Genomic DNA, 15277 nt, shown 5'->3' on the forward strand with positions numbered 1-15277 from the left:
TGAATTCCCTGAGTTACTGATAATTTAACATATTGTTTATTAGTAGTTTACAAGAGTAAACTTAAGTGCATTTTCAGGGAAAACTTTACAAAAAAAAAAAAGCACGTTGTTGAGATGTTTGTAACTCTTCTGAGATTGTTTCCTTTGTCCTGTGTGTGGTGGTCTTCTGGGATCCGCAGTGGGCAGTGGGATGCAGGCCTCTGTGGCTCCGGGAAGCCTGGAGTTCGTACCCGTGCATCCCGTGGGTGTTGTCCTGCAACCCAAGGTTCCCCTTAGGAAGGAGTGAGGGAGTGAGGGTGGTTGTGAATTGGCCAGAATCGTGCCTTGTGGCGCCAGCACTCAGCCGGCCTGCTGCAGAGACATCCTGTGGGTTCAGCGGAAGCATGATTATAAATCATCTTTTTAGTGAGACTTCAGAAGATACAATTAAAATAGCTTGAAAACTCACCTTCTAGTGACTTATCCTTTTCTGTAGCTGAGGACGAGGATTTTAAAAGATGTCCCCAAACCACACAGGAAGTGCGATTAGAACTTGAAGCCAATTCCTACCAGCTGGTGTTTCACCCGCAGAGTGAGAAGCCTCCTGCTGGTTTATGATGCAGATAGCACGTTTCAGCCTGGTGGTTCACTGAAGTTCGTTCTTGTCCTTTTCTTCTTGTTACCTTTTCCGGGAAGGGGCAGGAAGGGGGTTGCTTCTCCAGCCAGGGCCTGTGGTATCAGTTAGCTGAGAGGCTTCCGTGTTGTCAGGGCAAGTGGGTGCAGCAGGAGGGCACGACCAGGTGACGGCTCCGCCAGAGGCGAGGCAGCTGTACCTTTCCTGGCCTGAGTGTGTGTGCACCTTGGGTGGAGCAGACTTTGGTCGCACAAACCTAGTGTGTTCTGCTTGCTGATCTCTGCTCCGGGAGGGAGGGTTCAGGGTTTGCTGACTCCACACAGGTGCTCTGCAGCTGCCCTTCTTTGGTTTTCCTTCTCAGTTGCCTTTCCAGTTCTTTCCAGAATGCATTATTGTGTTTCTGGGCAACTCTCCCTCCTGCCTTTCATGGGCCATTTTGGTTCTTGTAGACAGAAAACCCCTCATGTTTGTTGTGGGGTAAGTGTGTTGAAATTATGGTGTTTTAACATGAAGCTCTTTACTGCTTTGTGTTCCTGCAATGCCACTGCCCTATATTTGCTGCCAAGAATGATTTAGAAGCTTCGGGAATCTTTCTTTGAATCTGGGCAGAGCTAAGAAGCAAGGGTTGAACAACAGCAATGGGTGTTGAGATAGTCTGGGTGGCTTCTTGCAGCAGCAGTGTTGGAAAATGAATTTCTTTAGAGGAAGAGAGATGGAGGTGCCAGCAAACCCTCCCTGCCTCACGTGACTCCCAGCGAGGCGGTTCTGCATGTGTGAGTGGGCTGGATCTCAACCTGCAGTGGACTCACAGGACTGTTCCCTTCCTGCAGGCTGTCAGGATGTGGGCACGACGCCACACACAGAGGCTGAACCAGTCGGGACAGTGGCCGTTTGGTGTTTGGAGCTGGAGTACAGTGCACACTTTGGGATGGGTTGGGTGGAGGGAAGACAGCATCCTCCCCAACACACCTGAGCATTGCTGGTTTTCCTCTGAAGGTGGGCCACTCCCTCCACTTAGGTTTTTGCTGTGCCCCTGGGCACAAGTGTTTCCTGCAGAAACCCTTGGCATATAGATCTGTTTGACCGTCAAGTTAGAATCATTTGAATGAATATTAAAAAAAAAAAAAAAATCCCGTGACCTTAGGTTTATTTCTGGGAAAAGGGGACTCGTTGGTGAAGTGTCATTTTGTGGTGAGCGCCTGTTTTGGAGAGCTTTCCCTCTCGATGGCAGGTGTACATTTCTGTGGACTAGGGAGTTCACTGCGTGTGCGGTGGGAATGTTTAGCCTGCGTGTATCTGAATATGCCAGATATGTCACAGAGTTCTGAAGTGCCTCTCCCTTTCCCTTCGTCCCCCTCCTGCATCCATAGCCCAGGAAGTGACGCTGCTGCTGACCCTGGACTTCGCCTTGTTTGGCTTGAGGATGTTCAGGCTCTGACTGGAGAGACCTTCAGGACAGACAAGAAGCCTGATCCTGCCAACTGGGAGTACAAGTCGCTCTACCGAGGCGACATAGCAAGGTAGCCATTGTGTTTTCCCTGGTTGTCGCTGGTGGGAAGTGACATGTTCCTTTATGGTGGTCTGGCTGGGTTCTGCTGGGTGTTAGGGATGACCACGTGTGGAGACACAGACTTCATCTCACACTTGATCTTAGCTAAAAAAGGCCAGGAAGCGATGAGGTTCCATCTCAGGTCCTGAAGAGAGAGCTTCGGCCTGAGGCCAGTGGAGCCTCTGCCTACTCCTGGTGCTTGGCTTTCAGTGCCTGACATGGTACAGTGTTTGTTGACTGAGTGAATCCAAGAATACCTTGTGATTAATTTTGGTGGGAGTGTCCAAAAATCACTTGGTCTAATCTGTGTGGTGTTTTACAAAGTAACGAGTGATGGGACCTTTTATTTATCTGCATTCCATGTGTGTCCTTAAAAAGACTTAACTGCTAATGATTTTTTTTTTTAAGTTTACAGCACACACCACAATATAATGATAAAATAGGTGAGGGTATTTACTTCAGTAATGTGTTTGAACTTTCTGATCCATCAATCAAAAATAAAAATACATGAGGGGCAGTTATTTGACATAGTGGTTAAGATGCTTGGAATGCCCACATACCATATTACAGTGTGGTGGTAGTGTGCTGGCTGCACTCCCATCCCAGCCTCCTGCTGTGGGTACCTTGGGAGGCCGTGTGTCCAGCCTCCTCCTGTGGGTGCCTTGCGAGGCTGCGTGTGATGACTGAGTGGCTGGGTGTATGCCATCCACCTTGGAGGCTTGGGTTGAGTTCCTGTGCAGCCTGCCCCCCTGCCCTGGCCGTCATGGGTGTTTGGGGAGTGAGCCAGTGCCTGGGGAGTTCTCTCAGTTGCTCTCTTAGACACTCTGTGTGTCCCCCAGCTTTCTACCTTTGAGCTAACTGAGTTTTAAAATAACTCATTGAAGAATAATGCTTGCACTTACTCACTCCTTTAGATATTGAGTACTAGGCAAGAAACTAGTGAACCTGAAGACAGCTGCTCGCAGTCCCTGTTCCCAGGTAGTCTTCAGGTCTTGAAAGCACCGAGTCATGGAATGGGAGGCCAAAGAAGACTTTTTTTTTTAAGATTTATTTTTATTGGGAAGGCAGACTTACAGAGAGAAGGAGAGACAGGAAGATCTTGCATCTATTGGTTCACTGCCCAAATGACCGCGACAACCAGAGTTGAGCTGATCCGAATCCTGCCATGGCCCTCAATGAAGTTTGCACCAGGGCAGGCTTTTCTCACACACACACACGTTACTGCTCTCTCCACTCCTGTCTAGCCTCACACCCAGCTCTTCCCAGGATGCCTCATCATTATCAGATTCCATTGCTCAAGTCAAAACCTTAACTGAACTCCAGATAGATACGGCTGTCAAGTTTCAGCTTGCAACAAAGCTGGTTTTTCTCTCCTTAATTAACACCATTTCAGTAGTCCTAACTCATTAATATCACTAAAAAGGTACAGGATCAGGGCTGGTGCCCAAGGACAGTGGAGCAGCCGGGAGGCTGTGGCTGCTGGCGTGAAGGGAGGCAGGGTTTTCTGGGAGCTGACAAGATGGAGGCAGCATTCCTCAGCCTCTTCTCACCCCAGCATTTTATTCTAGAACTTGTAAATATACAGCAGAAACCGGGACAGTTTTGTGTGAACACTCAGTACCCACCCTGTGTTCCACCATTGACGTGTTATTGAACTGACTTTATCACATAGCGTGCATCTGTTTTCCCTGACACATTTGGAAGTGAACTGTAGACAGCTGCCCCACGAGTCCCTGTGTCGCAGGATCTCTGCATCCTCCCTTAGAAACAGTGTGGCACTAGGGAGGGTGACCTCAGCCTTGCCTGTCGCGGACAGCTGTGCCGGTCAGACGACACGATGCGTGTACTGGCAGTGGCACCTTAGTTGTAGACCTCCAGAAGAGTTTCTGTGACGTCCTGGAGACTGGCTTGGTTTTCAGTTCATGAGATGTTAGGAGTGGAATGCTAGAGGAAGAAGTGAATCCAGGCAGCTACTCCTCGTGTGGGTCTGAATAGACCGGTGTGAAGGGAAGGCAGATTCGTCTGCCTGCAGTTAGCTCACTTTCACATTAAGGTTTGGGTCTAGGAAGAGTCAAGATGGCGGAATGGGGGAGGTAGAGTAACTGAAATGGAGACTAACATCAGATACTGCATTGTGAGGATACAGTGCAGTATGCATCTCTACTTCCAGGCTAAAGATGGACCCCCAATGAAACTGTTTACTGTATGACAATAGGATGACGGGCTCTGCCATTGTCCATGCCCATAATAATGGACATATGACTGTGTATGAAGAACTATACTTAGAAATGATATAGGGAAACTCAGTGGGGAAGAGGGGGAATATGGGAAGGGATAAGGGAAATCCCAGGAGCCTATGGAACTGTATCATAAAATGATAATAATGATAATAAATAAAAGATTTAAAAAAAGGTTTGGGTCTAATGAGCTTTTGCACATCATGAGGCATGTGCCTGCATTCTGAGTAACTCTTTTTCTAACACAAGGTACAAGAGGAAAGGAGACTCCTGCCTTGGCATCAACCCAAAGAAGCAGTGTATATCTTGGGAAGGGGCTTCCACAGAAAAGAAGCGTTCCCACAAACAGGTTGAGCGCTATTTCACAAAGAAAAATGTGGGCTTGATGAACTTGGACGGTGTCGCCATTACCAGTAAGACTCTACCCCCCTCCACTGAGCCCGACTTGTTTATCCCGGTGAAGGACGCGGGTGACGTGGCTCCTCCTGTTGCAAGCTGGCTGAATCCTCTGGGGATTTATGATCAGTCAACCACGCAGTGGTTACACGGACAGGGTCCCTCAGAGCCAGAGTCGAAGCAGCCCGACTCACAGGCGGACAGAGAGAGCTCTGCTCTCAAGGCCAAGGTTGAGGAGTTCAACAGGAAAATTCGGGAGAACCCCCGGGATATTCAGCTGTGGATGGCTTTTGTTGCTTTCCAGGTGAGTGTGGACATCCTGGTTCCTGTCTCTCAGGGTGCCATTCCTGCTTTGGGACAGCACCTCTCGAGCTGAGGAACCCTGGCCCTGGGCAGAGATGATTAGGGTACAGCCCTGAGCTTGCTCACAGTCCCATGAAGAAACCTCTTGTAAGGACTGAACTTAACCTGGGTAGTCAGTGATACTGTGTATGATTGGGAACAGACTGAGCGAGTGGCTCACCACTTGGAGGGAGGAGGGGGCTGCTAGGAGCAGGAGACATTGGAACAGAATCTAGGGAGAGGACCAGACGCACCAGGCAGGGAGGAGGGCTGCTCAGGAGGTGGCCTGGGTGGAGCTGGGCACCCCCTTCCTGCAGTACCCCACCGAGTTGTCCTCGACCCTCCTGTGGAGCCATACACAGCACTAATTACCCTACCTTTGTCATTTTGTTGGTAAGGTTGGCCCTTCAGGAAAGCTTTCCGAAGATTATATGCCAATTATTGATACATAAATCCAGGTTTAAAATATCAGCAAGTAGGTGGGCAAATAGGTGAAGGAGGCACAGGATCAAATAAGCCGGGTGACATGGGCACCTTGGGAACCAGCCTTTCACTTGTTAAGTGGTTATGGAGAAGGTCTGAGTTGGTTCATTTGAGGGGTGGAAGAGCCATTGGGGCTGTGCGTAAGTCTGTGAAGGCGTTGTTGAATAAGAATCCGCGGTTGCATTGACACCACGTTTTTGCTTATTGAGGATGAGGTAATCAGGAGTCCCGGCCTGTATGCCATCGAGGAAGGCGAGCAGGAGAAGCGGAGAAAGTCCCTGAAGCTGCTCCTGGAGAAGAAGCTGGCTGTCCTGGAGCGGGCCATCGAGAGCAACCCGAGCAGTGTGGAGCTCAAGCTGGCAAAGCTGCAGCTCTGTGCCGAGTTCTGGGAGCCCCCTGCTCTGGTCAAAGAGTGGCAGAAGCTCATCTTCTTACACCCCAATAACGCAGCCCTTTGGCAGAAGTACCTTCTGTTTTGCCAGAGCCAGTTCAGCACCTTTTCGGTGTCGAAGATTCACAGTCTTTATGGAAAGTGCCTGAGTACTTTGTCTGCCGTGAAGGACGGCAGTGTCTTGTCTCACCCGGCGTTGCCTGGCACGGAAGAGGCCATGTTCGGTAAGGAGATGACCAGATCCTGTGTCCTGGGGGATGTTCTTTTGACTCCATTGAAAGTGAAAACTTATTTGTGGTGCATGTTTGCAAAATCTCAATCAGCTGGTGTAACTGATTTTTAAAAAGAAGCACTATAACCTTGATGCTGATGGATTGCCTCCCTTTCCCCAGCTCCCCTGGTGTGTAGGGGCCATCAGAGCCAGTATGGTGAGGGGAATTCACTGACAACACATTCCGGTTTTCCTTTTTGACCAAGAAACTACAGTCAAACCTCTCGCCGCATTGGCTATTGATGGCATCCTCTGCTGACACTGCTGTGCGTGTGTCACTCAGTTCCAGAGTGTCAGATGGGAATGTACTCACTAGAGTCCCACTTGACTGGAGCCATCATTGCATAGGTACACATTATTGATGTAATCTATTAACACATGTGGCTGTCTCAAAGGAACCTAGAATAACATTTTGTGCATCTGCTGGTTCACTTTCCAAATGGCCACAGTGGCTACAGCTGAGCTGGCCTGAGAGCATGAGCCAGGAGCTTTTTCCAGATCTCCCATGTGTGTACCCGGTCCCAAAGCTTTGGGCCATTCTCTACTGTTATCCGAGGGCGTAAGCAGGGAGCTGGATTAGAAGTAGAGCAGCTGGGACACAAACTAATGCCCACATGAACACCAGGAGGTGTTTAGTTCAGTTATTGCACTGGGCCCGGTGCTGTTTATCATTTTTTTAATGTTTTTGTTAGAGTCCTCTCTGCTGGTTCATTCCTGAAATGCTTGAGATAGCTGGGGCTGAACCAAGGCTAAAGCCAGGAGCAGGGAACTGGATCCACACGCCCCACTGGGTGTCAGGATCCCAGTTCCTTGAGCCACCGGCACTGCCTCCCCGGATCTGCATTGGTAGGAAGCTGGAGCCCGGAGTGGAGCCAGGACTTGAACCCTGGCATTCTTACGTGAGCTATGGGCATCTTAACCACAGATTAACGTCCACTCCATCTTCATGCTATTTAGTAAATGGAATTGTGCTGCAAGAAGATGAACCCAGAGTCGCACACCCAGAACCTGTCAATGGAGCTGGTGTGTGATGTCGTCTGGTGATGCACTGAGTGAGAGCTTTGTTCCCTGGTGGAAATCTATGATGTCATTGAATTTCTGTAACTTTGTTGGAAATAGTGGGCTTTGAGAATGTGATAGCCGGCGTTCTGACCATTCCTTGACCAGTTGTATTTTCTCTGTGTGATTTGTTTGTATCTCTGATGGTTTCAGACCTTCAATACTTCTGCTTGTGACCCCTTTGACCTCAGGACATGTATGCATCGCAGCTTTGAAGACAGAGCAGTCACATCAGGCCAGAGATGTTGCTGTGCCGTTGTGTGCGTGAGCAGTTGGGGTCTCTGGCCGTGGGACCAACCGCACTCTTCCTGTGTTCTCTTGGTTACAGCACTCTTTGTTCAGCAGTGCCACTTCCTGCGGCAGGCTGGCCACTCGGAGAAGGCCACCTCTTTGTTTCAGGCCATGATCGACTTCACCTTCTTCAAACCTGACAGTGTGCGAGACGTGCCCACCAAAGTGCAGGTACCATGTCTGCTTACACGATACCTGCCTCTCTCATTCCCTCTCGTTGTCTGTCAACATTTTTAGAATCACATACCATTTTCCAGTACTGAGGATGATTTCTCAGAGGTACTCCAATGATCCAAGGAAAGTTACATAGTGAAAGTACTGAGATCTGGATTAGGTAAAAGGAGATTCATCCTCCCTTCATAAATGTAGGCTCGCTGAGGTCTCTTGCATTCTTACTTTGACTGTAGTTTAAATGCTAGCTGCTGCTAATAGGATGACAGTTGTGACGCTTCACTGACTGAGTTTATTTGGAAGGCACAAAGAAAAGGAGAGCTTCCACCTGCTGGTTCATCCCCAGATCTGGGAATAGCCAAGCCTGGGTCAGGCTGAAGCCAGGAGCCGAGAGTGGCATCTGGGTCTCTGTGGGTGGCAGGGGCCTAAGTCCTTGGGCCATCTTCTGCTTTCTTCAAGCACACGAGCAGGGAGCCAGATTGGAAGCGGAACAGCTGGGACTTGAGCCAGCACTCTGATACAATATGCCAGCAGCGCGGCGTGACTTAACCTGCTGTGACCTTTTTCTAAAAGATGTATTGGTATTACTTTTTAATTTGAAAGGCTGATTTACAGAGAGAAGGATAGACACAGAGAGATCTCCCGTCATCATGGTCACATGATGGCCAGAGCGGAGCTGATCCAGAGCCAGGAACCAGGAGCATCTTTCTGGTCTCCCACAGGGTTGCAGCGGCCCAAGGACTTGAACCATCCTCCACTGTTTTCCAAGTCCATAAACAGGGAGCTGGATTGAAAGGAGAGCAGCCAGGACTGTAACTGGCACCCATATGTGATGCCAGTGCTGCAGGCTGAGGAATAGCCTGTTGAACCCCACTATGCCAGCCCCTGTTGTGACATTTTAAACTACAGGTTACTATGTTGGGCCTGTGTCATTTCTCCCAGTTGACCCTTCCGTTACTGAAGAGTGTTGCTGGAGTTGGAAATGAATTATGTATAGGTGCACTGTCAGTGCCCGTCTCAGTGGAGAGAGTTAGTCTTTTAGATAAGCCAACATTGCTCATTGTAGGACTGTGCACATTAGAAACCTGTCCCTGCTCTTTTCCACTGAAGAAATCTCAGCTTCTAACTTTGCAAAGTTCTGCTGGAAGACGACGTGTGTGAAGCGTGGCAAATCTGGCAAGATGCGGCTGAGCTCTTCTTTCTGTGGAATTTTCACGAGTTGTCAGCTCATGATTTATTATGATGTGCCTCTAGACAAAGTTGTGTCAGAAAATTGTATCTGTTAATGTTGATTTAATTGATTATTAGTAAGTCAGATCAAGTAATTTAAAGACATGTGGTGATGTGGGTTAAAGAGGCTCTCTGTGATCCTGGCACCCCTGACGGGCGTTGGTTTGAGTCCTGGCTGTTCCACTTCTAAACAGGTTTCCTGCTAATGTGCCTGGGAAAGCAGTGGAGGATGGCCAGGTCCCTTAGCCCTCGCATCCTCACAGGAGGCCCAGATAAAGCTTCTGGCTTTGGCCTGGCCAAGGACATTTTGGCCTTTTGGAGAGCGAATCAGAGTATGTAGATCTTTCTCCCTCTCTGCAATTCTGCTTTACAAATAAGTAAAATAGATTTTTTGAAAGGTGTGCTTTGATATTTTAAAAATATAATGTGCTGTGGAAGCGATACTCAGCTGAGTGAGGAGCAGCGTGCCTCAGGATCCAGGTGCCACATAACCCACCCCTTTCCTGAGACATGCTCTCTGGTTGCGAGGACACTGCCTGCAACTTGGCACATGGAAGACCACAGCTCTAAAGGTCCCCGAGCCGTGATCCTTGGTCCGCTATTCACCTGACGAGTGCGGACACTTGCTCCTTACAGAGCAGAGTTCCTGTCGCTTTAATAGCTGAGTGGCATTGCTGTTATAAGCTTAGTAGCGCAGCATCAATAACAGCCTGATACTGCTGGTCTGTACTTTTGTAGAATAAACCAGTTGGTTATAAGCACTTAGCACATGATTAAACAAAAATGGAGTTCTCTTTCTTGAGGGCGTTCGTTTTCTTCCATCACTCTTCCGAGAGCCAGATGTAGGAGGAGTGGCTGTGGTCTGTCCAGGACCCCTTCCTGAGGCCTCCACCTGCACCTGCAGTCAGACCCACCATGCTGGACATTCACACCCTACCCTGTAGGTGGCGCTCTCCTCGGAGCAGGTGATTCCTAGACTTGGGCTGGAATTACTTGTGCTTCATAGTCTATGGTGCAGCTGTTGGAACCTGCTTATTTTCTTCCGAAGATTTCTTACAGTCTTGGGTGGAGTGGGCCATTGGCTCATGTTGGGAGTCCTGCTGTCAGTTGGTGACATGATCCTGTCCTTGTTCACTGCTCTGCCTGTGTTCTCTCCTGTGGGCAGTTGGGGATTGCCGGCAAATGGCCACCACATGCTGCAGACCCCGTGTCCAAGCAAATGAAGGAGGAGCTTGCTGGGCAGCCTTGAAAATACAGAGCATTGGGCCCGGCGGCGTGGCCTAGCGGCTAAAGTCCTCGCCTTGAAAGCCCCGGGATCCCATATGGGCGCCGGTTCTAATCCCGGCAGCTCCACTTCCCATCCAGCTCCCTGCTTGTGGCCTGGGAAAGCAGTCGAGGACAACCCAAAGCTTTGGGACACTGCACCCGCGTGGGAGACCCAGAGGAGGTTCCTGGTTCCCGGCATCAGATCGGCACGCACCGGCCTTTGTGGTCACTTGGGGAGTGAAACATCGGATGGAAGATCTTCCTCTCTGTCTCTCCTCCTCTCTGTATATCTGGCTTTCCAATAACAATAAAATCTTAAAAAAAAAAAAAAAAGAAAAAGAAAATACAGAGCATTGTACTCACTGGGTATCTCCCTTTTAGAACTGCATGGAGCTCTGGGCTATTTGCTAGGAAGGCAGTGACCTGATAGGCGGGCCCAGTGAGCTTCCATCCTCTTTCTGTCATCAATGTGTGGAAGCCACCGGACTGCAGTCACTGGTCAGGGGCCTCAGGGACCAGGGCGGCAGGCAGTGCTGCCATCTCTGGGTAGATGGCCTGACAGGATTAAAACTAGGCAACCGCTGCCCCTCTCCTCCCACCACCCCCCTTCAGGTTTGCTCGTTTGAAAGAGTTCACTCCTCAGATAGCCACAGTGGCTGGAGCTGAGCAAGACGTAAGCCAGGAAGCTGGATCAGAAGTGGAGCAGCTGGGACACACAAAGTGCCACCCACCTGGGATGCCTTTGTTGCAGGCAGCAGCTTAGGCCACAAGGCTACCCCAGGAGCTCTCCTTCCTCCCCAGCTGCAGACACTTCTTGCTGCTCCATGGCTGGTTGTGTAATCTCTCGGCAGCATCGGGTCCATCGTGGTGACCATGTTGTGTCAGGCTCAGTAGGTCCAGCCCACACTTGTGTGTGAATGCCGTCATGCAGGGAGGGTGATTTTCTTGGCGTTGCCCACCCCACCAGATGTTTTTTTGTTTTGGGGGGTGTCATGGATCTGTTTTGAAGACTCACGGCTGACATTTCAGGAGCCTTCAGCCCCACATATGCCCACCAGCACTGATTGCCCAGTGACAGACGGTTTTGTACAAGGTAGGCCTAACTGCTGCTTTCTGCACTTGAACAGGTGGAATTCTTCGAGCCGTTCTGGGATAGCGGCGAGCCCCGAGCTGGGGAGAAGGGAGCCCGGGGCTGGAGGGCGTGGATGCACCAGCAGGAGCGCGGTGGCTGGGTGGTCATCAGCCCAGGTGAGGCACTCTCCGTGAAGGTGGATGTGGCTTTCTCTTGTGGGATTTGTTTTTACTGCTTCCTGATGGTTTGTAAACTGCTAGTGGCTTAAGAACTTTGTGCAAACCACAAAATGTCAACTGGGAGAATCGGCGGCCGTGTCCCTCCCCGCAGTACTCTGCCTCTGGGGATTGGGGTCTCTAGAGAAGTCATTTTTCGCAAGGATGGAAACATGCAGCCTTCAGACTGTAAACCATGAAATCATTTGGTATGACCCTGTGAATGCAGCTGCAGGCAGGACTCAAAATCCAGGGAACCCATAGCAGGCTCTTTTAAAAAAATTTTTATGATCTTTACGTACTTAATTGGGGTGCAAAGGGTCAAGTACTGCAGGAAAGTGGGTAAGAACATTGTTTCCACATTCTAGTCTTTCATTCCTGTATCTGGAGGAAGAGGGGAGATAAAGGGAGAAGCTACACCTCCCGACCATCCCAGGGTCCCCGATGTGGGCATTCTCTGAGGGCACTGCTCAAGTGGTTTTGATAGTCCAACAGTTCTGAATTACTGCCAGTCTCACCACTGCTAGCACGATGAATTCTCTCCAGAGTCCACTGGCTGACATAGTCCACCTTAGTGTCTCCATTTGCCCAGTTACTGCCAACACTTGCCTGGGGTAGTTGATATTTGTTCTGTCCTCCATCCTCTGTTATGGTACCAGGTGTCCTCTGCAAGCTCCAATGTTCGTGTTGTATCCTCCATGTGCAACTGGCTGTGCTGTCCACTGTTTTGTCTAAGGCACTGAGGAAGCCCAGCTCTGACTAATGCACTCCACGGTTGGGCCATGGACCCTGCAATTCCATGGTTGGAGTTCTGAGTCCAGTGGTTCAATTGGGGGATCCCCCAAAGAAACCTTACCTGAGGTGATCCCAGACCTGATTTTTGTGTGTGCTTGCCAGTACGTGGTCCAGCACAGTCTCACCCCAATCAGCTTGCAATTGCTGGGTCAGTTCTGTCTCCAGTCTGTCCTCTACACAAACCCATGGGTGTAGTAATTATAAGTGCATGTTTAATTTTATATGGGCCCTGTTATGTATCTCACTGGTTTGTTGCTTAATATTACACTTTACAGATGACTCAGCCTGCATTCTGCAAAGTATATCCCGATGTGACTTTTTTTAAAAAGGTTCATTTTATTTATTTGAAAGGCAAAGCTAAAGAGAGAGAAGGATGGAGAGAGGGGAGAGGAACAGAGGAAGGAGAGGGAGAGAGAGGGAATTTGTGTCTGCCGGCTCAGTGCCCTGGGTCAGGCCAGAGCCAGGGGCCTACACTTCAGGTCTCCTGCATGAGTGGCACAGGCCCAGGGACTTGGGCCCTCTAACCCCGTTTCCACCCCTGCACAGTAGCAGGGGTCTGGATCAGAAACAGAGCAGCCAGGATTTGAGCCACTGCTCATAAAGGATGTTGGCATCTTAATGCGCTTAGTGCTATAGGGCCAGCCTCTTATTTTTAAATTTGTTAATGATTCATTTTATTTATTTTAAAGTTAGAGGGAGGGATAATTTTTGTTGGTTTTTTTTTAAATTTTTTTTTTTAAAGATTTATTTTATTTTTATTACAAAGTCAGATATACTGAGAGGGGGAGAGACAGAGAGGAAGTGGAGCTGCCGGGATTAGAACCAGTGGCCATATGGGATCAAGGTGAGGACCTTAGCCACTAGGCCACGCTGCTGAGCCCTGTTGTTGTTTTTTTTAATGAGTTCTAGTGAACAATTAACTGTAAGGCCACTAGCTAAAAATTCTGATGTTTTAAGAAAATCTTGGGCCAGTGTTGTGGTGTTGCAGGCTAAATGTCTGCTTGTGGTGGGGCATCCCATGTGGGTGCCAGTTCTTGTTCTGGCTGCTCCACTTCTGATCCAGCTCCCTGCTAATGTGCCTGGGAAAACAGCCGAGGTAGCACCCATGTGGGAGACTCAGATCAAATTCCTAGCACTGGACCCCGCTCTGGTGGTCGTGGCCATCAGGGAGGCAGACCAGTGGGGGTAGATCTGTATGTCTTGTCTCTTTGTAACTTTGTTTTTCAAAGCAGTCTTAGATATCTTCCCCATGCTGAGCTCTTCAGTGTCATTTAGCATTCTGAATGTTTTGGTACTTCTAGCCATATATGATTATTTAAAATAAAATTTTACAAAGTTCAGCTCCTTTATTAATTAAATTTAAAGTACCCAAAAGGTCAGCTGATGGCCGTGCCACTGTAGAAAAACCTCGCAGTGCAGTGGGGGCTGTCTAATTTCATTTCTATCATAATTCTGTGATAGCACTACAAGCTGTCTGATGGCATCTGCTTATCTGCCTGTTCCTCCTGGGACCCCAACTCGTTGGAGGAGAGTCCCTTAGTGCCAGCCAGTGCCCTGGAATGCTGTGGTTTAGACTCGGTTGGCCCTCCAGCTGCCCGCGCAGTTCTTGGCCCAGCAGGCAGATTGGGTAGCGAAGGTGGGTTTTGTTTTGTTTTTTTGCCCCTTAGGTGAACTAGAAGTTTCCTTCTTGTCTAGATGAGGATGATGATGAACCAGAAGAGGATGACCAGGAGATACGAGATAAGACTCTGCCCAGGTGGCAGATCTGGCTTGCTGCTGAGCGCACCCGAGAGCAGAGGCATTGGCAGCCCTGGCACCCTGATAAGACCAAGAAGCAAACGGAGGAAGACTGTGAGGACCCTGAGAGGCAGGCACGTATGCAGACTCATGGTCTGAGTGAGGGGGCTCCCCAAACTTGTGTGGGCTTGGGAAAGGCCAACCTGCTTGAGTTCATGTCCACAGGGAGTCTGATGGGCCCTGCTGAGGAGCCTGCCAGCACTGGCCGTGACAGTCGCTGACCACCAGGGGGCGCGCAGTCGCCTGCTGGAGAGCACTGGGCAGGCTGTGAATTTTTAACCTGGAAACCTGTGGGCTCAGGTTCTGAAAACAGGAATCATTGTCCCAGATCTTCCACTGTGTCGGCTTTCCCACTCCCTACTCTGGCTCTGGAAAGACGTGACTCTAAATTTGACTCCAGAAGACTCGGGACAGGATGTGGAGTCCGTTTTGGAACAGTCAGACTTGGCCTGATATGCGGAAGGGTAGCTGGTGTTCATGAAACACCTGTTGAAAAAACAGACAAAAACGAAACAAAACTTGTTGTGTGCCAGGCCTGGAGCCCGTGGCCCGAGCGGTCTGCTGGTTGTTCCGCGATCCTGTGTTTAGTGGCCAGCAACTCTGGAGTTTCTGTGTTCATGTGAAGGACGAAGTGATATTTTGTTACCTTGAACGGATACAATTTCACAAGACAGGGACAGTTCCAGAGCACATGACATGTTATACGTAGGACACATAGGAATCCAGAGGCTTTTGAAATCTTTTTTAAAGATTTAGTGATTTTTACTGAAAAGCCAGATTTATGGAGAAGAGAGAGAGAAAGATCTGAATCCGCTGGCTCACCTCCCAAACAGCCCAGCAGCAGGAGCTGAGTCCGGAGCCAGGACCTTCCTGCAGGTCTCCCCTGCGGGTGCAGGGTCCAGGGCTCTGGACCGTCCTCCTTTGCTTTCCCAGGCCACAAGCAGGAACTAGGTAAGAAGTGGAGCAGCTGGGACATGAGCCAGTGCCATCTGAGATGCTGGCAGGTGGAGGATTAGCCAGTTGAGCCACCACACTGGCCTCACATCTCCAGGCTTTTGTAGCAGCAGGCTGTGTGCAGGTAGGGAGCTTCGGTGCCTGC

The 15277-nt window shown here is 49.6% G+C and overlaps 1 protein-coding gene across 2 annotated transcripts in view; it reads left to right on the forward strand.

Moving 5' to 3' along the window:
• The window catches only part of NRDE2 (NRDE-2, necessary for RNA interference, domain containing), a 33529-nt gene that overhangs the window by 10964 nt on the left and 7288 nt on the right, over window positions 1-15277 (forward strand). For both annotated transcript variants that reach the window (XM_004584564.2, XM_058655189.1), the window contains exons 4-9: window positions 1984-2133; window positions 4649-5099; window positions 5830-6235; window positions 7670-7803; window positions 11427-11547; window positions 14077-14252. In XM_004584564.2, the coding sequence (XP_004584621.2) occupies window positions 1984-2133; window positions 4649-5099; window positions 5830-6235; window positions 7670-7803; window positions 11427-11547; window positions 14077-14252 (1438 nt within the window). The remainder of the gene's footprint in view (window positions 1-1983; window positions 2134-4648; window positions 5100-5829; window positions 6236-7669; window positions 7804-11426; window positions 11548-14076; window positions 14253-15277) is intronic.

The sequence above is a fragment of the Ochotona princeps genome, chromosome 26 (genome assembly GCF_030435755.1).
Source record: "Ochotona princeps isolate mOchPri1 chromosome 26, mOchPri1.hap1, whole genome shotgun sequence".
Taxonomy (NCBI): Eukaryota; Metazoa; Chordata; class Mammalia; order Lagomorpha; family Ochotonidae; genus Ochotona; species Ochotona princeps.